The 21154-nt window shown below is 45.3% G+C and overlaps 1 protein-coding gene across 1 annotated transcript in view; it reads left to right on the top strand.

Annotated features, from left to right (window-relative positions):
* The window catches only part of LOC308141078 (syntaxin-binding protein 4), a gene marked incomplete at both ends in the record, with an annotated part of 237544 nt that overhangs the window by 162656 nt on the left and 53734 nt on the right, over positions 1–21154 (top strand). Inside the window, 2 exons of the mRNA XM_080511081.1 lie at positions 7227–7333; positions 7479–7620. Of these exons, the coding sequence (XP_080367207.1) occupies positions 7227–7333; positions 7479–7620 (249 nt within the window). The remainder of the gene's footprint in view (positions 1–7226; positions 7334–7478; positions 7621–21154) is intronic.

Raw genomic sequence — 21154 nt, forward strand, 5'->3', positions numbered from 1 at the left:
ACCCTTAAATAACTCTTTTTACAGACTAATAATCAGATAAATAACCAATTCATGCAAATTAAATATTTTTTCAATAAATTTTTTTGGATAATTTATTAACTTTTAAGTAATTACTCAATTACTTTAGGAGTTGTTAATGAGTAAATGACCATTTACTTCCATCAACAATGAACATTTTTCAGAATACTTCCAGTGATTTATTACTTTCAGTAATCTATTACTTACAGTAATTTCAACGCTAATAACCAACACAAATCCCAACATATTGATAGATGCTGGTTAAATGCCTTTAGCAGTTAAACAGCCAAAACCACTTGAGGTTTTGATTTATATTAAAATATTACAATTGTGGGGGCTGTGAATTATTCATAAAAGAATTGTATAAAACCCTCCTGCCTGCTCCTACACTGTGCTTTCTTCCTCTCCTCCAACTCAATCGCATCCTCCTCGCCTCTTTGTCCGCCCACTCACCATTCAAATATAGGCAACATGACAAGTGAGGAGCGGAGGATCACTGGAGAGACAGAAAAACCAGCTGTGTCTGTATCCTTGAGGGGAATCTGTTTGTAAGCAGATGTTTCTTGTTGCAATATCCTCCAACGTTTTACATCATATGCAGCATGTGTGAATCCCAGAGACCAATCGAGGCTCGCAGCCCCTTCACAGTGAAAAGTCTCCCCAAGAGTCCAGGGGCAAGTTATACAATATGTGCAGTGGCCAGTGACCACTTTTTTCAGTGATGAGTAATCTAATGTTACTATTTCTAACCAGTAATCAGATTAAAGTTGCTTGTCCAAGTCACTGTGTGTTGCTATTGTAGCGTCTAGTAGGACGAGTTTCTTGTCTGTGAAGCCGCGTTATTATTAAACAGAACTGACCGCTCCTCCATTCTCATCCAAACTGACACAGACACACGCAGCGCATGCATTTCGTCTGCACGCTCACCTGACCCGCCCCCTTCTCCACTCTCAACCAATCACAGGCCACCTCACTCTCACAGTGCATTCAGGTAACACAAAAGAATGGGAGCAAACCATTGTCATCAGCGAGCCTTAGCATTGCAATAAGTACCCCCACCCTTCAATCAAACAGTCAATCAATCAATCAATCAATTAATCAAAGACTTTATTTGTCCCCCGGGGGGTGGGGGGGTGAGGGAGCAATTATATGGTCACATAAAGCAGGTAGTGCAAATCAAAAAAAAAGATCAATAATGCATAAATAATAAGAAATTATAATCTCCTGTCCTTCCTGGTGAACTTCAGATGCCTCACAACTTTGTAGTAAGACTAACTAAAAGTGGTATATTTCATATTATCTAACTTTATGAAAACTTATTTCTGAGGCATTTCCTAAATATTGTTGATTTAGCATGACGTTTCAAATTGTTTTTGATTTCACAGGCTCTTCAAACCCAGCTCTTTTGTTTTTCACAGATATTCGTCAAAATCCAATAGCGTGAGATGAGGGTCAGCTGTATGTCTGAACACAATCATTCAAATCTGTTTAACTCACGCAATGCTGAGCACTAATGCCAGCTCGATCACAGCCTCTGGGGCTTTTACTTATGGAAGCAGGTTGTGCATTTCCACCAAATCCTCACTCTTAATCCTCTGTGTTGTATATGAAGCATGCCAGCATGTGATTCCCTGTGGGATGAGTCAGCTGAGGGATTAAACAGTCATACTTTTATCAGAATGTTAGTCGTCTCATGGTGCAGAAAGCTCACAAGAAATGGAGAAGCTCGATTTGCATATTTAGATTAGTGGTGTCACTTTAGATAGCACAAGTTTTCTCATTGTGTCAGTGCAAAGAGGCATGAATACATTAAAAAAGAGTGCACAGTAGCTTGATAAGAATTTTGCAAACTTGAATAATTTTCAACACTGTTCCAGTTTTAACCTTGCCTCTGGCTGTAAAATATGGTGACATTTTTCGGCATTTAACTTGCAGGTTTTTTATAATTCAGCGTCAGTTTGTGTCATTCAGTCCATAAAATGGTGAAGGTCAGGGGTCGGCAATCCGTGGCTCCGGAGCCGCATGCAGCTCTTTCATCCTTCTGCTGCAGCTCCTTGAGCTTTGAGCCCCCTGCAGTACATCCCTGAGTGGGGCGGGGCGGGCCAACTGTGACCTAGCTGTGTTGCACAGTCCCACTACAGAGAGTGCAGTAAAATGTAGGTTGTGAACGACGCTGGGATGTAAAGCCATTATGCAACAATCATGGTGAGAATAATGTGGAAGTTGTGGCAGCTCTGTGGCCGTCCGAAGCCAGCTTCCTTTATCTGCGACACAGCGCAAAACTTTCTCAATCAGAACTGCAGCGTCCAACTCCAGCTGGATCTGCATCTGAACCTTGTCAGAAGACCGCGGTGCTGTACAGCACTGACATTTAAATAAACCCAGACAACAGAACAACCACAGTGTGCAAATATGTGAACATTAACAAGTGCGCAATAGTAAACTATCTCATCTGCCATAAACCCTCCTGTTCAGAGCGATGATCGTCCCTACGTGTGGAGGAATGACTCCCAAAAACGGCTCCCAGTGTGTTCTGTTTAGCAGGATACGGGTCCAAATGGCTCTTTGAGTGTGGAAGGTTGCCGACCTGTGGTGTAGTGGTTGGACTCAAATGGATGGGCAGTCTTGATTCTGTGTGGAATTTGCATGTTCTTGCTTCTTCTGTGATCTGCAGATCCTCTGGTTTTCTTTCACAGTCCAAAAGTGTGTTTTTATGGTTAGATCGTGTGTAATTGTCTTTTATCTCAGAGATACAATACGTTACAATGACATCCAAAGAATGTTGAAGATTATTACTTGACGCTGGTGAAGAGACATTGTTGGAATTTATGGTTGGTAATTAGAATTAAAAATTACTCTAAGTAATAGATTACTGAAGGTAATAGATTACTGGAAGTAATTTAGGAAAAATTGGAATTGCTAATGGAATTATCAAAAATAATTTATTAATGAAAAATTATTAATTTGAATAAATGGATTATTTATCAAATAATGAATTGGGTCATCACCAGCTAAACTGGTGATGCCACAGCTAATACCAAATATCAGTCTCGTTTGTCAAAAGGTTATTTAAGTTAGTTAATATTCCTGTGCAAAATATAACAATCTTAAATAACAAGGAAGGTGTGAGGTTCGAGCACAAACTGTTACAAACCAGTGAATTGTCAACAATAAATACAATAATTACCAGGAATCAAACAATTCAGCTAAAAGGTGTTTATTAACAAAAGTGCATTAATTTGTAAATAATTCAGAAATTATTTATTAAACCAACACAATCATGTAACAAACGTCATCTAACACGGAGATCTAATCTACTAAACAGCAAACACTATGTACAAACAAAGAGGGTGTGTGTCTGTGTGTGTGTGGGAAGCCTGAGTGGGGATGTAATGACCACGAGTGTCCACCAGGTGGCGGTAGACCTTGGAGGGTCAGTGTGAGTGGGTGTAATGACCTCGAGAGAGAAGAGGGGGAGAGAAAGATAGAGAGACAGAGCTCTACCACCTTTGCAGCTGTCCAGCTTATCCATGGAGTCCAAATATGCGAGTTAGGCAGGATTAGACTCCAGGACCAGAGAGGCAAGCTGAGAGAGAGAGAGAGAGAGGGGGAGCGGCACAGTGCGGAGGTTCGCGTGGATACAGACTGCTTGAAAACGGGATCAGCGTCCCCGAGTTCAAACACAATAATAAAACACACAGCAATATTAAAACCACGCTATTCTAACTACCTGCCCAGACTCTAAGCTTTACTTGGTTGGACGAGGGTGAACGTGCTTCCATGGCCAGTTGAAATCCATCGATTTACGGCCATAGGCGGGTTTCTCTGGCGTCCCAGAGAAATAACCTGAACTGGTCTGTGAACACAGGGGAAAGTCTACAGGATGATCCAAGGGGTGATCAGGCGCTTCTTGCGAGGAGGGGGGAGAAGAAGCGGGGTTCAGGTTGGCATGCGGGGGAGTGCGCGGTCACAGCGCACAGTCAGGATCCAGGTGAAGAAAAGGAAAAAGGAAAAAAAATGTAATTCCACAGTTTGTTCTTTGCTCGTCCAGCGAGGTGAAGAAAACTCCGGCCGATCAGCGTGTGTTAACACGTGGTCTTATGTCTCCTTGTGAAGAGGTCCATCCGCCCAGTCGCACATTTGGCTTGGAAAGACGTTTTTGCGTTCGCAGCTGGATTTTATTCCTCTTCGTTCCGGGTTCCCGCTGTGCTCAGGGTGACGTGGACCAATCTTGACAGGGCTTGTCCCGGAACTTCCAGCTGGTGGGGGAGGTTTTGGGTCCCCCTGCCGTTGACCTGCAGTGTTGCACCGTGCTGGGGGAGGAGACCTGGGGGGAGGGTCACAAGACCAATGATGAATTTTTCCAGTCCTGAGCATGTGGTCTCTGTTCTTAAAATGTGGTCCCCCCTCCCACGAGGTTAAGTGACTACTGGACTTTGGCTCCAACAACATGATCCTACCTTGTGCCGAATACTTAAGAGAACTTGGGATATAGTAATGTCCAAAAAGACTGAAGATAAAATTTGGCACTTTTTTAATATGTTTTCCATTTAAATACACGAAAAACATCCTCAAAACAGTATTGAAACTGCACACACGTGTATATATATACATATACATATATATTTATTTTTTATTTTTATTATTCTTATTATTTTGTATATTCACTCATGCCTGCAACAAATTCCTGTCACGATTCACACTCAGAGACTCAGGTGCGGACAGAAACACAGTAATCAGGAGTACTCTCACAACACTTTATTCAGTGATGAGGCAAAGAACTCAAACCCAGAATACAAAGGTAAGCAGAACGAATGAGACAGAATCAAAGACTACCCAGGTACTTAAAACTAGGAAAACTGAACTCAGAGGTACCACAACAGACACACTACTCCAGCTAAGAACCACCCAAACAAAAACTATAAGGACCCAGCGGGAGACTTAAGGAGCACACTGCCTGGAATGAAGCGGTGAATGCAGAAGGGCGTGGTCGGCGCTGGAGGAGGTGGAGAGGTGCTGAAGCCGTTGGAGTGGGCCAAGAACAGAGTCGCAGGCAGGAGCTTGGTGGCAGAGCAGGGTGCCACTAACTGTAGGTAGTTTTACGGTCCGACGCCAAGTCTTCATCGGATGCCCGCTTTTCAGAGAAAGAGGTGCATGTTGAGTGAAGCCACACCCTGCTGCAGGTGAGAGACCTCAGGTAATCAGCACTGCACTCCTCCACCTCTCAGCATGCAGCACACGCCCACCTGGGAAAAAGGAAAGGAGGGAGGGGGAAGGGAACAAATGCTGCCACTAGGCAGAGCCAGAGGTGGAGGTCATGACAGAACCCCCCCCCCTCTATGTGCACCTCCAGGTGCACAAGAGAAGCGGTCTGGCCGACATCTTTTCAGGTCGTGGATCAGCTTGGGGTCCAGAATTTGTCGACGGGGTACCCAGCTGCGTTCTTCAGGGCCATACCCCTCCCAGTCAACCAGAAACTGCAGTCCAAAAAAAATATTCTGCCACTAGGCAGAGCCAGAGGTGGAGGTCATGACAAAAGGTGGGGTCAATAGTGTGTTTACCTCTGTGATATATCAGCTTTTTTTTTTAACAGTCCTTTTAAGAGTTTGAGTAGATTGTTTCTTGCCCAATGTTCAACTAAGTGATTGAATTAGACAGTTTTGCTCTGGCAAATGACCACAAGAGGAAATACTTCCTCCTCTTCCCAAGATGGGCATGTGTGGGTGGAGCCGGTCCAGCTCTCCAGCTGTCTCGTGCTGATTAGGGTTAGGCAATAACATTGTATATATATATATATATATATATATATCACTATAAGAACCTTTTGCCTGGAAATCAGACCTCTTTTTGGTAATAAATCCACGTTTGAACTTGCACCAAATGTTATATCTGCGTTTGTTTTGGGACACAGTTTGCATTCCTCACTTCCTTTTATACTTTTGTGTTGTGTCCTTGCCCCAAGACTGGGTCATAACTGTTGTGCCACATGACTTTTATCTGTGGAATTTAATATCAGATTTTTCTGTGTTGTGACTCTTGTCTTTTCTGAATTTCTACTGCTGTGCTTCTTTTTTCAACAGTTTTGACTTTGACACATCTCCTTTATTTCTCTTTTTTCTTTATAAATTAAGATTTATTTGCTGCGATTCTCTGATATGTTTCATAACTTTACATTTTACTCTGTTCTTTTGGGAGATCAGTGTTCCATCCAATCACTGAAGGCAAACAAACCAACACAAAAGTGCAAGGTTTCTATCAGATTGTTCTCATTGAAATGCCTTAATGCACACAAACATTCGTTTTGCTGCTCCGCGTCACTTCTGGTACTATTTTTACACAAAAGGCACACAGTGGTTTGGTAAACCAGGTCCTTAGTGTCATTTATTTTTAAATCTGTTTACTTAAAGTGCCCATACATTTTGTTATATATTATAAATAGTACATTTTGTTCTCCTTTTTCGTTTTTATCCAACAAAATCATCTTTGCAGTCACTGTGGTGAAGACATTTTTATAGTAACCTGATGACACGGAGGTCCAGTGCAAGTTGAACCATCAGAAGAAATCTGACTTTATGATTTCACCAGCGTGTGAATTGACAAGCCGCTTAACCTCCTGACGACCAGGAGAAAAAAAATTATCCAATCACAATTTTTTTTTTTTATTCCCTAATATTTGCAAGGTAATTAGAACACTGAAAACATTTTCGGTATCACTGAAAAGCCTTAAATGTCCTCTGTAGATACCAATATGAGTTCTTTCAGTAAGATTCAGTGGGTGGGAGATAGCCAGGTTTACAAATGTTCCACACAGAGGACACATTTTAACTACTGGTGTCAGGAGGCGGACATATGAGAGCATTATTAAACTGTGAATTCTAAAATGATCCCTCAAGTAGAGTTCTGGAATGTTTAAAAAACCAACAACAACAACCTAACATTAGCATAATAGAAACATATTTAAGTCTGCAATGTCATTCCATTATTGTAGTGATTAATAAACAGAACATGTGTTGATATTTGTAATACATAATGGCACACAACAATCCATATAATTTTTTATTTTGCCCATGAATTTTTTCATGGTCATGTCCTTCTTCTTAGTCAGACTCCATGTAAATAAGTGATGAAAATGTTATAACTGGTCCACATGGACTTCTTTTTTTTGGTCCCAGTTTATTAAAACTGAAGGGTTTGTCTCTGTCCTGCAGGATGGCCGCCTGAGGCCTGGAGATCAGCTCATCGCCATTAACAAGGAGTCCTTGATAGGTGTGACGCACGAGGAGGCTAAAAGCATGCTGAACAAGGTCAAATTAAGGTGAGCACAATCAGTGACATCATACTAGTCTGGTGTGTATATGATCAATATATAGTAAATATGCTTTAAAAGGCTGCGTCAGTACATAAAAGTCAGATGAATAAGAACTTGAGGTTTGTTTGTTTGTTTGTTTGTTTTGCCACAGCCAAGACAGTGCAGTGGAAATAGCTTTCATCCCAGGGAAAGGACTCTTCCCAAGCAGCACGTCTCTACACAACGGAATTCAGCGAGCTGCCGGAAACAGCTACAACTCAGGACGCCTAAAAGTCCACATCAGGCCGCCTGAGGTCAGATCACACAGCAGCTCTGTCATCATGCTGACATGGCATAAAGTAATGTGCCAGTATAACGCCACAACTTCTGTTACTACCTGTTCATAACTAATCACACAGAGGAAAACCCTGTTACTGTTTCTAGAGTCTGAATGGAAACAACCTACAAATATTCAAAAGAGTGGGTAAAGTTGCCTTGTCAAACTAGCTTGACTGGCTAGCTAGCAGCTAGCACCTAGCACCTCGCGGCTGGCACACGTCAACTTTTTTCCTGGTTTTGTGAGAGTAATTATCTTCAAATCCTGCTCTGTAACCTGGCTGAACATGTGATCTCCACGATTCCACATTGTGCTCTGCGCGGCCACCAACAATGTCATGCCTCCCCCACACAGCGCCACCTCCTGGTCAATCACACAGGAATAACCTGGTTCTGGCTCGGCCTCAGGCTCAGCTTGCCTCCCTTTTTTTCTTAAGCCCAGTTCACACAGCAGGATTATAAAATTGTTGGCAGATTTCCCAAACCTGAGAGACCACACACACGGCGATAAATAATCACAGGTTTAACAGTGTTGGTCGTACTGTGTGTGTTGTGCAGCCACTGAGCAACATCAACACACCACACATGAACTGATTTCACTCACGAACATCCCCAGATCAGACGGGAAATCTCACACAACCTTGTGAGATCAAGCATAATTCCAGAGTCAACAAACCTGGCGGATGAAGAGGATGCAATGGCGATCGTTTGTGGTGCGTTTTTTTTTTCCTCGAAAAAACACATTTTAAAAAGAAGAGCCGTTCATTTGTCAAGAAAACGGTTTTTATTTTTGGATTCCCCGCCTGCTTCCGGTCAGGCGCCACCACGTCACCTCGCTTTCTGATTAGCTACGTGTCACAGTCAACAGGCTCGTTGCGTCTTCTTGGAGGAGGACACCACACACGGTGAGAACTCAGGTCAAAACAATCCAACATGTTGAATATCCCCGATCTCAGATCGGAGCGGTCCCGACATCCTTCCGAGCAGACGAGAGCAGTCTTAACACACCACACGCGGCAAGAATCTCTGATAAGATTATCTTATGATGATCTGAGCATCCTTGAAGGACCCATATTATAATAAATCGACTTTTCTGTGCTTTAAACATCATAAAAGTTCTATTTGGGGTTCATATACATCCCCAAAGTGTTTTTTTCATTGATTCCCTCAAGCTTGAGTTCGAGGGCGATCTTTCTCTGTTCTACCTGGTGGGGGAGCTCAACACGTTGATTCAATTTGATGATGAGGCACCACCATGATGACCCGGCACAGAGCTGGAGAAGCCCCGCCTCCAGGAAGATTGACATGCGGAGAAACCAAAACAAGACACGCCCACCAATGTGCCAAGGAGCGCTCGCAGCCTCTTCACTGCATGTTGTCTCAGTCTATGCTGCTTCACATTGAATGCTGCTGTTTTTGTTGCTGTCGATAACTGTTTTCACCTTCATGTCCACTGGAGAAAATGTGTTTTCACCATCATGTCCACTTGGATAAAATGTGTTTTCACCATCATGTCCACTGGAGAAAATGTGTTTTCACCATCATGTCCACTTGGATAAAATGTGTTTTCACCATCATGTCCACTTGGATAAAATATGTTTTTGGGTGCAAGTATGTGTCCACACTATTTGGCTTGCTGAAAGAAAAGCGACGGATGTGGATGGACTTTTTTCCCGCGGACCTGCCTCAGAAATCCGCAAGGAATCTGTTTGTTTGCGAGCGACACTTCAACAAAGACTTGCGTCCAGAACGCTGGATACTTTGAAACTGGACTTACTCAGAAGCTAATCTTGAAACCTAGTGCTATTCCCACAATAAAAGATGCTAACGAGGTACAGAGATCTGTAAGTACTTTTAGGGTTTGAGATAAGAACCCCAAAGCAGAGCCAAGAGACTAATTAAACAGAGTTCAAAAATGTATTTTCCAAACGGCAGGCAGGACAGGCAGTGGAGACAGGGGGCTGGCTAGCAGGCTGGCAACGACACTCCGAGAGGCACAAAAAACCTGAGCACAGGAACAAGTCTTAACATCAAAAAATGGCAGAAAACTAGACAAGCCTTCCAACAGGGCACTACCAAGTAGACGGAATAATCTGGCAGAGGTGTGGAGTGAGAACCAGGGTTTTGAAGACTGTAATTTGTGTGGAGTAGAATCAGGTGTGCCTCACTCTCCTGGAGGATCCAGCCATGCCCCCTGTCACACACACCCTGCACAGAAACAGAAAAGGGAGGGGAACAGACAACAACAAAAAACAGATCCCTAACAGTAGTCCCCCCCCCCCCCCCCCCCCCCCAAGGACCAACCGGGCTTGTCAGGGTGCGAGGAATAAAAGTCACTGAGGAGAGTGGGGTCCAGAACCAGAGAGCGAGAATTCCAGGAGCGATCCTCAGGACCATAACCCTCCCAGTCCACTAAATATTGGAAGCCACGGCCCCGCCGACGCACATCCAAAATACGGCGCACTGTAAAGGCCTGGTGACCGTCAACAAGCCGGGGGGGCGGAGGGGGCTCGGCCAGAGGGCTCAAAGGGCTTGTTGTGACTGGCTTAAGCAGAGAAACATGAAATGCTGGATGGACATTCCAACACGGGGGCAACTTCAGTTTAACAACTGATGGATTGAGGACTCGGTCTACTTCATAGGGCCCAATGTACCTCGGAGACAGTTTACGGGAGTCAGTTTGCAGTGGCAGATCGCGGGTTGAAAGCCAAACTCTTTCACCAGCCTTGTAATTGGGGGCAGGTGATCGACAGCAGTCAGCCAGTCTCTGGTTCCGAGTCGCAGTCCTAGCCAGGGCTGCCCGAACCTCATGCCAGACACGCCGGGCTCTACGAAGGTGTTCCTGGATAGAAGGAACCGCCACCAATGTCTCCTGGGAGGGAAAAAGGGGAGGCTGGAAACCATTAGCGGCCTGGAAAGGTGACATACCCATGGCTGTGGAGACTAGTGAGTTGTGGGAGTATTCAATCCATGCAAGATGGGTATACAGGAAACCGGATAGTAACGCAGCGTAGAGCGGCTTCCAGGTTTTGGTTGGCCCACTCCGTCTGGGCCTTGGTTTGCGGGTGGTATCCGGAAGACAAGCTGGCAGAGGCCCCGATAGCCTGACAAAAAGCTTTCCAAACGCGTGAGGTAAACTGGGGTCCTCTATCTGACACGATGTCCTGCGGTATACCGTGTAATCTGAAAACATGCTGAACAAGCAGGTTAGCAGTCTCCAGCGAAGAAGGCAGTTTAGGTAACGGAACATAATGTGCAGTCTTAGAGAAACGATCAACAACAGTCATTATGACGGTGTTACCTTCTGATGGAGGGAGGCCTGTCACGGAGTCCACAGATATGTGAGACCATGGACGGTGAGGAATAGGGAGTGGACGCAAAAGACCAGCAGGGGCACGATGAGAGGCCTTACTACGAGCACAGACTGAGCAGGCAGAGACAAATTCCTTAATGTCAGAGAGCATGGAGGGCCACCAGAAGCGCTGTCGTACTAGGAATGCAGTGCGGTGGTAGCCAGGATGGCATGCCAACTTGGAATCATGGCCCCACTGAAGCACTGAAGATCGGACTGAAGGAGGAACGAACAGAAGACCAGGTGGGCATTGCTCAGGTGTGGGATGACCGGCCTGGGCCTCCTGAACCACTCTTTCCACATCCCAGCAGACTGCTCCGATAATGCAGGAAGAGGGTAGTATGGTCTCCTCTGAATCCTTCTCCAAGGGGGTAGCAAACTGGCGAGATAGGGCATCGGGCTTAGCATTTCTGGATCCAGGACGGTAGGTGAGAGTGAAGTTAAACCTTCCCAAAAAAAGTGCACATCGAGCCTGACGAGCATTCAACCTGCGGGCAGAACGAAGGTAAGAAAGATTCTTATGGTCAGTCCATACCACAAACGGTTCTGCCGCTCCCTCCAGCCAGTGCCTCCATTCCTTCAGAGCCAGGACCACAGCCAGAAGTTCACGATTGCCCACATCGTAGTTCTTCTCGGCAGGACTAAGCTGGCGAGAATAGAGAGCGCAAGGATGGAGCTTCTGACCAGAAAAGGTGCGCTGAGAAAGAACTGCTCCGATTCCAGAGTCCGAGGCATCCACTTCAACCATAAACTGAGCGGTGGGATCTGGATGGGACAGGACAGGAGCTGAACAAAAGAGTGTCTTTAATTTAACAAAAGAAGCCTCTGAAACAGCTGACCAAATAAAAGGTGACTTAACAGAGGTCAGCCTTGTCAGAGGTGCAGCTACTTTACTGTAGTTACGAATGAATCGACGCTAAAAATTAGCAAAGCCCAAAAATCACTGTAGCTGCTTCCTGTTTGTGGGAGTTGGCCATTCTGCAACCGCCTTTACCTTGGCAGGGTCTGATCTTATCCTCCCCTTCTCCACTACAAAACCAAGGAAGTGTACTGTAGCTGCATGAAAATCACACTTTTCAGCCTTAACATAGTCTGTTTTCAAGGAGGCGCTGGAGGACCAGTTTCACATGCTGAACATGTTCTTCCACAGAACGAGAAAAAATCAAAATATCGTCAATGTAGACAAAAACAAATCGGTTTAACATGTCTCTCAAAACGTCATTAACAAGAGCTTGAAAAACCGCAGGAGCATTGGTTAACCCGAAAGGCATCACTAAATACTCAAAATGTCCCAGCGGGGTGTTGAAAGCGGTTTTCCATTCATCTCCCTCCTTGATTCGAACTAAAGCCCCGTTTCCACCGCATAAAAAGTACCGGCCTAGACCGGTTTAAACCGCTCTGGTTCACGTGTCACGACAGGAATGCGGTCTAAACCGCTCCAGACCGCTCCAAAGGCGACCGCTTTTCCGCTCCCCTTCCGTTGGGGTGCCGGGGACCATGGAACGGGTCTGAGTTTGAGGAGCTGTCTGCTGATTGGTCAGTGATTTACTACACGCCCTCAATATGTTAATGTGTCAGCTGGATGAATCCTCTGCTGTCAGTGTGGTCAGCTGTGCTCTGGTTGTTTTTATTTTCCTTTTCTTTTCTTTGCTGCTCAACTTTAGTGTTTGTGGTGAAAGAGCGACTTGAGGCAGGGGGAGACCGGGGGGAGGGACAGCATAGCGCTCGCCGTGGCGTGGATGCGCGTCCGGGACACCGGAGTCTGGAGCTTTCGTCTCCGGCGCTGACCGCGCTCCGGCAGCTCCGCTTTCCAGAGGCGGTCAGTGTTCTGTTCAGCCGCGGTCAGTGGCGCTATATCCCGGGGACGGACCGCGGAAGCGATGAAAAGGAGCTCGGAGCCTCCGTGTTCCGGCGCTGAGCTGCTGGACCGCGATCAGCGCCAGAGTGGAGAACCTCCTGCGTTTGAGCAGAAAGCTCAGACTCCCGTGTCTGTGCCTCAGCCAACCGGGGGGAACGCTCCAGCCACTTGCCCCGCCCCCGAGCGCTCGAGTGCGGGGCACGTCGCCCCAAGTCCCCGGCAAGTGGCCGAGCGTTCGCTCTCTCACAACAAACGCGGAAGTTGCGGCTGCAGCTCTGCCGCTGCAAAAAGTAACAGTTTTTTTTTTCCGCTGCAAAAAATAACAGCGCAAAATAGAGGATGTAAACAACAACAGAGGATTCACAAGATCTAGATATGACGACTTTATTTTCTGTTGTAATGTCACATTTCTGCGGAGCTCATAAGCCCCGCCCACTTTTAACGCTCCTCTCTGCAGTGGGAACGCGACCCAAAATTTCGGTCGGGGTCTCTATTCCGTACCGCTCCGTACCGCTCCGCTCCGGCCCGGCACTTGTGTGCGGTGGAAACGGGGCTTAAGCACCTGGGAATAGGTCGATACCGCAGTCATAGGGTCGATGAGGAGGCAAGGATGAAGCTCGGTCCTTAGAAAAAACCTCCTTGAGGTCGTGGTACTCACAAGAGAGATCTATGGGCTTGGGAGGTTCCTGTGTGGGCACCGTAGTACGAGGAATGGCAGAATGAAGGCAGTGTGTATGGCAAAAAAGGCTCCAATTAATTATGGCTAATGTAGACCAGTCTATGTGTGGGTTGTGTGACTTTAACCAGGGAAGGCCCAACACTAAGGGTGACAAAGGTGCAGGAATTACATAGAGCGAAATTCTTTCGTGATGATTCCCTGACAGCAGTAAAGAAACTGGGGCAGTACGATGAGTCACGGTGGCCAGTGACTTACCATCTAGCAAAGACTGTCTTGGGTTTAGGAAGGGATTCAATGGGGATGTTACACTGGGAAACAAAGTCACAGTCAATGAAGTTGTCGTTGGCCCCTGAGTCTACCAAGGCAGAAACGGCAAATGAATCTTGATTACAGGTTATAGTACCTGGAAGTTGAATACGTCGGGTGGAGGGATCAGAAGGAGAATGGCTCACCAGTGCCCCTCCCGTGGCTGATGAGCTCGCTCTTTTGGGCACGACGGACAGTTGGGCACGATGTGGCCGGCCTGACCACAATACATACAGAGCCTTTGATTTATGCGCCTTTGTCTCTCCTCCGGAGAGAGTTTCATTCTTCATGACTGTTCGGCAGGACGGAGTGCAGACGATGGTCTGGAAGATGAATAGGAGCTACGTCTAATTGATCTCTCCCTACATCTCTCCTTTAAACGATCATCGAAACGAATTGCCAAAGAAATCATTTCCTCAAGAGAGCTTGCCTCATCACGTGCAGCCAGTTCGTCTTTAACTTCCTCACTTAAACCCCGAAAAAAAAAACCCTGTAGGGCCCTCTGATCCCAACCACATTCTGCAGCTAGGATACGAAAATCAATGGAGTAGGACAACACTGTACCACCACCCTGACGCAAAGAGAGTAGTCTGTTACTTGCTTCCTTTCCTTGTAGTGGGTGGTCAAAAACCTTGCGCATTTCAGCTGTAAAAGCCGCTAAGGTATTACAAGAAGGTGAATTACTGTTGGCTATAACAACCGCCCAAAGTGAGGCCTTGCCGGCAAGTAAACTCATAATGAAAGCCACCTTAGCTTTATTATTAGAATATGTTAATGGTTGCTGATCAAAAACAAGTTTCCATTGATGGAGAAACTGAGTACATGTCCCTGCTTCCCCTGAATACCTGGACGGTGTAGGAATGAATGGTTCTCGGGGTTGGGCTGGTTGGTTGCCTGGTTGAGCTGGAGATGGAGCTTGATTTGGAGAGGCAGCAATGGCAGGAGGATCCGGTGAGGTAATTGAAGTCAGGTGGGAAGCCATTTGCTCCAAACGAGAACCAAGCTGAATCACATCGGCAGATAGCTGGGCTAGGGAGCCCATAACTTATTTTAAAGCTGTTTCATGTTGTCCAACTCGGGTTCCTTGTGAGGCTAGTGCCTGTTTCAATCTCTCAGCTTCTGCCGGGGTCCATGCTTGGCCAGATTATTCTGCTAGGGTTTGAGATAAGAACCCCAAAGCAGAGCCAAGAGACTAATTAAACAGAGTTCAAAAATGTATTTTCCAAACGGCAGGCAGGACAGGCAGTGGAGACAGGGGGCTGGCTAGCAGGCTGGCAACGACACTCCAGGAGAGGCACAAAAAACCTGAGCACAGGAACAAGTCTTAACATCAAAAAATGGCAGAGAACTAGACTAGACTTCCAACAGGGCACTACCAAGTAGACGGAATAATCTGGCAGAGGTGTGGAGTGAGAACCAGGGTTTTGAAGACTGTAATTAGTGTGGAGTAGATTCAGGTGTGCCTCACTCTCCTGGAGGAGCCAGCCACGCCCCCTGTCACACACACCCTGCACAGAAACAGAAAAAGGGAGGGGGAACAGACAACAACAAAAACAGATCCCTAACAAGTACATTACTACAACTATGAGTGTGAGCTGCTGGCTACGTCACCGAGAGGTGGAGAAGAGGCGGGCTGTGAGCTGGGCCGCAGTCTTAATGCGGGTGGGGGAGGCAGAGGAGCTGAGAACCACCCGTGTCATGAGAGGTGATATCAGCTCAATCCAAGAAATAGCTATAATTTCACAAGTTTTGAGTGTTTATACTGGATCACCCAAATTATGATCCCACATGAGCATAGGATGGACTGTGAAACATGAAATATAGCAAAATATGAGTCCTTTAACACTGTCGGAAGGAGAGAATCAGGGCCAAAATCGGCTTAATTATCCTGCCGTGTGAACCGGGCTTTACACACACACACACACACACACACACACACACACACACACACACACACACACACACACACACACACACACACACACACACACGCACACACAGAACTCATTTTCAGCCCTGGAGCTTCATACCTCAAACCAACCCACTTTAGATCACTACCTATTAAAATCGTGTAATTATAATCTTACATATGAAGTCCCTAGCACTGTTCTGTAAAGCCTTGTAATTTCAAACAAGTTTTAACAGATATCCAAACCTTAAACATTTTATAAAAATATAAAATATTAGATACAACATTTGGAATTGAAAAATTAAGTTTCTTATAACACTATCATCTGTTTTTCAAAGAAACATGACCAACCTGAGAACATGAATAAACCCTGAGTAGTGCAGTGGTCTCTACCACTTTGTTTGTGACCAGATCATTGACCACAGATATGAACATTCCTTCCTCAGTGCTCATGAGCAGGAGCATGAATGCCTCAGGTTTCTTCTGTCAAAGTGCTCCTGAGTCTGTTTTTAATCAAGCGTACTGTTGAGAAGCATATCATACAATGGCCCAACATTGACACAACAGCTCAGCTGTTCCTTCCATACTGATAGGATCAATCTCCTCATCACCATTGGCTCTGCTTCTGACACAAAATCACTTTTTAAAAATGATCTTAATTCTCATCACAAATCTCCCTTTTTCACAAAACCTTCTGATCAGTTCAGGTGAGTTTCATTAATGTAGAGCTGAATCATCTAGATCAGGCTTCGGCAACCTTTAATGCTCAAAGAGCCATTTGGTCCCATTTCCCACTGAACACAACACCCAGAGAGCCGCACACATTTTATTTTGACAGTCCCACAGGCAGACCATGTCAGGAGGACACTACACACAAAACCTTCTTCACTGCTGGTTGACAACTTACAACTAATAAACTAAACTACATAAACTAAGCAACAAAAACACAACGCAACACAATTATTACCAACACTACAAACCTAATATAACCCCCAATAATTACATTTAAAACACGTCAAACAGAAACTCCCATAATGCATTGCAGCTCTCAGCTCCTTTATTGCTACACATTATTAAAATGGAAGATAAATGTGGAGATCTGGATTGTTAGAACCATGAGTGTGAGCGGTGTGTCTTTAATGTCCTGTAGTTGTTGTGGAATTCACTAGAATGTTCCGTCACTCTCAACAAGTCTGTAATGACCCTCCTGGAACTGTCGGCGCTCCACAGCGCAGCAGTTTTACTGTGAAAGGTACAGGAAGCTCCCAGCTTCAGACACCAGTTGAGCCGCTGTCATGACCTGCAGCCGCAATTCTACGTTTTCATGCCATTATTGTTGTAATGACGTTACATCGCTGCGTCGTTCACGACCCGCCTACATTTTACCACTCTTTGTAGAGGGACTGTGCTCTGGGTGCGCCTTGCCTCCTTACGTCCCTCTCTGGGTGGCCTTGCCTCCTTACGTCCCTCTCTGGGTGGCCTTGCCTCCTTACGTCCCTCCGGGATGAACTGCAGTGGAACAGAGGCTCAAGGAGCCACAGTGGAGGGACCAAAGAGTCGCGGGTTGCCGACCCCTGATCTAGACTCTCAGGACATTTCTCATATGGAGCAGGTCACCATCCTATTCTTCATTATATTGAATATAATATGTTCTATCCTGTGATCAGTCCTGCTTGATGCTGGTGGTTCTGGTTTCTGAGGAGACAAAAGACAAGGTTTCCCAGTTATGTGGCGTTGCATCATACTATTGTTCAAGTTATATCATTTCATGTTATATGCCACAACGCTACAGAATGCATTGACTTGATAATTAAATTGAACAGTGGTTTGAAGGCAAAGTACCCGTTTGTACCCCATCGTACCCGGTCCATTTTTTGTTGCTAACCGTGAGGCTGGTTTTAATGGAAAGGTTTCCAATAAATCATTGCCAATAAATCGTTTTACATTTTGTTGCATCTGTTTCTTTTTAATTCAAACCTTCTCTGCTCCACCTTGCTCTTTCTATCCTTCTTTCATACCCACTGAGCGAGTGCACGGACGTGTTATGTCATCAGGGTGCATCTGCAAAAAAGTGAAACTGCTAGTGGCCAATTTTAAATGTTTATTTTAAAGGAAAGTGCTGTGAACAAAAAAAACAACAACAAAAAAACCCAGTGAACACCAGCCAACATCAGACCGGCCCACCGGGAATTGTTCCGGTCCACCCGATTACCCACTCCGGGCCTGCGCACACACACACACACACACACACACACACACACACACACACACACACACACACACACACACAGGGCTGCCCCTGGCCAAGTGGGGGCCCTAAGCAGGATTTTATTTTGGGGGCCCCCTTCCAATAACATAATAATAATAATAATAATTATTACTATTATTATTGTATTGACGTTTGGAAGCCATCTGTCTCTCTCTCTCTCTCTCTCTCTCTCTCTCTCTCTCTCTCTCTCTCTCTCTCTCTCTCTCTCTCTCTCTCTCTCTCTCTCTCTCTCTCTCTCTCTACTCTCTACCTGTAAACAACTGCCTGCCGGCCCATCTGACCGCTGATTGGTCAGATGGTGACGCTTCGCGCTTTCAATCATTGCGTCTTTTTTTCTCTCTCTCTCTCTCTCTCTCTCTCTCTCTCTCTCTCTCTCTCTCTCTCTCTCTCTCTCTCCGGCCTCGGGCTGACTTGGTGGCGGTGTTCTACGCTCCTCTCGGCAAAATGCAGCGCATCCTTTGCGCATTTGCAGAGAATGATGATACTTTATTGATCCCGAGGGAAATTCAATTCACTTTTTGTGCTGTTTATTAGAATAGATATTTGTGTTAGATAATGTTTGCTAGCTAGATGTGTGATCCGTACGTCAATAATATATGGCTATGATACATTTTGTTAAGAAAAGCATGTCAGCTAAATTGAACAATTGCTGGTGATTTTTGTCTATTTATTGTGGCATTTGCTGGTTTTAGCAGTCAGCACTCGATCGCACACCTTGTTACCCACTTACATGTTAGTTTACATTTTTTAGAGAAATTTTAACCATCCCAGCTGAGTCTTTTCAACTGAGACTGGTTTGTTTATTACTCCCTGATTCCAGGTGGTGCTGCAAATTCATTAACTCATATATGAAAAATGTATTTCAATTAAGAATTTTCATGAAGAAATTATCACCACTGATTTATTAGCATCAAATCTATTTCTTCCTGTAATTATTAGCAAATACATGACAATTTATTCCAATTAATCATTTGAATTATTCATCAAAAACTTTCTGTGATTTATTGCTTTCAGTAATCTGTTGCTTCAGTACTTTACTCCTAATAACTAAATGTAAATCCCTATATTCGCCAATTGTTATCATACAAGTAAAGTAAGAAAACTGTCCAATGAAATGTTGAAAGCAATGATGTCCGGGCCATTCCTTCTTTTGAGGAGGACAACTCGTCTTCATACTTCTGTCCAGTCGTGCACATTTAACAGCATTTCAAGTGGTTCTTGGTTTCTGCTGTGTGGCAGTGTGCACGGAGAAGGCTTCTGCTGTGATTTGGCACCACATGAAAAACAGCTGAAGTGAAATGCTTAACAAGAAAGACGGGGTGTTCCTGCAAGCTGCAGTGTTCTTAGTTTTCCAATGCCCGCCCCAGGGCGCCGTCTCACTGAAAGGTCTGGAGAGAAAAGCTGTGAGTTTTGGAGAACAACCACAACCATGAAGCAGTTTTTTTCTCAGCTGGTACATTGCATCAAAGGAATCTTCTTCATTACATACTTATTATAGAAAAACAAACGTATGTCCAGTTGTAAGAAGTAATTTTTCACGACATGAAATGATAATGTAGATACAGATTCCTTTTATGAACAACTTCAAAGGATTCTTAATCTTTACAAAATATGCAAATGCATGAATAAACTCATTGAAGAGAAACACATGGTTTCCAGATATTTGATATATTTTTCTATTATTTGTATACTTCATCACAGTTTTTTGAAATATTTCCAAACAATATGTTTAGTTTCTTTTTTTTTTTTTAGATATTTGCTTTCTTTTGACGGTTTGAATCCAACTGCTCTACGTGTGAATGACCACTCCTAAATAAAACCCTCAGCCCCAAACTGCTCAGGCTACATCAGGAAAACTTCATAAGCCCCAGCCAGACCCCTGAAGGGATTCAAAACATTCATTTAGAAAGACCAGGGTTATCAGACATGGCTCGTGAGCTAAAACCTGCCCTCAAGAGGCTCCAAGCTGGTCAAGCCACCAAGCAAATTGTCTAAATTTCTTTACAAAAAACAACCAAAAAAACATTGATTTAAAAATAAATTTAAGACGAGTATCTAAGAGTAGTAGATACAATAACACTGAAACCCGAGTGGAGACATAGGTGACACTGCCATAAATGCTAGCTACCTCGTTGCTATCATACTCGCCTCAAAGCCATGTTGTCACGGGAAGCTTCTAAAAACATGCATGTTACAACACCAATTGAAGTTTTTTTTTAGCCACTTCTGTGTATTTTGCAATGAAAGGTTTCATTAAAATTATCTCCATGTTAGGATTCTAGTATCTTTAGCCCCGTCTCCACCGCACAAAAAGTACCGGCCTAGACCGGTCTAAACCGCTCCGGTTCGCGTGTCACCACAGGAATGCAGTCTAAACCGCTCCAGACCGCTCCAAAGGTGACCGCTTTTCCGCTACCCTTCCGTTGGGGTACCAGGACCATGGAACGGGTCTGAGGTTGAGCTGCTGTCTGCTGATTGGTCAGTGATTTACGACACGCCCTCAATATGTTAATGTGCCGGCTGAATCCTCTGCTGTCAGTGTGGTCAGCTGTGCTCTGGTTGTTTTTATTTTCCTTTTCTTTTCTTTGCTGCTCAACTTTAGTGTTTGTTGTGAAAGAGCGACTTGAGGCAGGGGGAGACCGGGGGGAGGGACTTTGTATCGCGTTGGAGTTTTCTGTTTGCAGCATAGCGCTCGCCGTGGCGTGGATGCGCGTCCGGGACACGGGAGTCTGGAGCTTTCGTCTCCGGCGCTGACCGCACTCCGGCAGCTCCGCTTCCCAGAGGTGGTCAGCGTTCTGTTCAGCCGCGGTCAGTGGCACTATATCGCGGGGACGGACCGCGGAAGCGATGAAACGGAGCTCGGAGCTCGGCGCCTCCGTGTTCCGACGCTGAGCTGCCGGACCGCGATCAGCGCCGGAGTGGTGAACCTCCTGCGTTTGAGCAGAAAGCTCAGACTCCCGTGTCTGTGCCTCAGCCAACCGGGGGAAACGCTCCGGCCACTTGCCCCACACCCGAGTGCTCGAGCGCGGGGCAAGTCGCCCCAAGTCGCCGGCAAGTGGCCGAGCGACTCGCTCTCTCACAACAAACACGGAAGTTGCGCTGCAGCTCTCCGCTGCAAAAAATGACTGCTGCAAAAAGT

The sequence above is a fragment of the Blennius ocellaris genome (assembly GCF_963422515.1).
Source record: "Blennius ocellaris genome assembly, chromosome: 16".
Lineage (NCBI taxonomy): Eukaryota > Metazoa > Chordata > Actinopteri > Blenniiformes > Blenniidae > Blennius > Blennius ocellaris.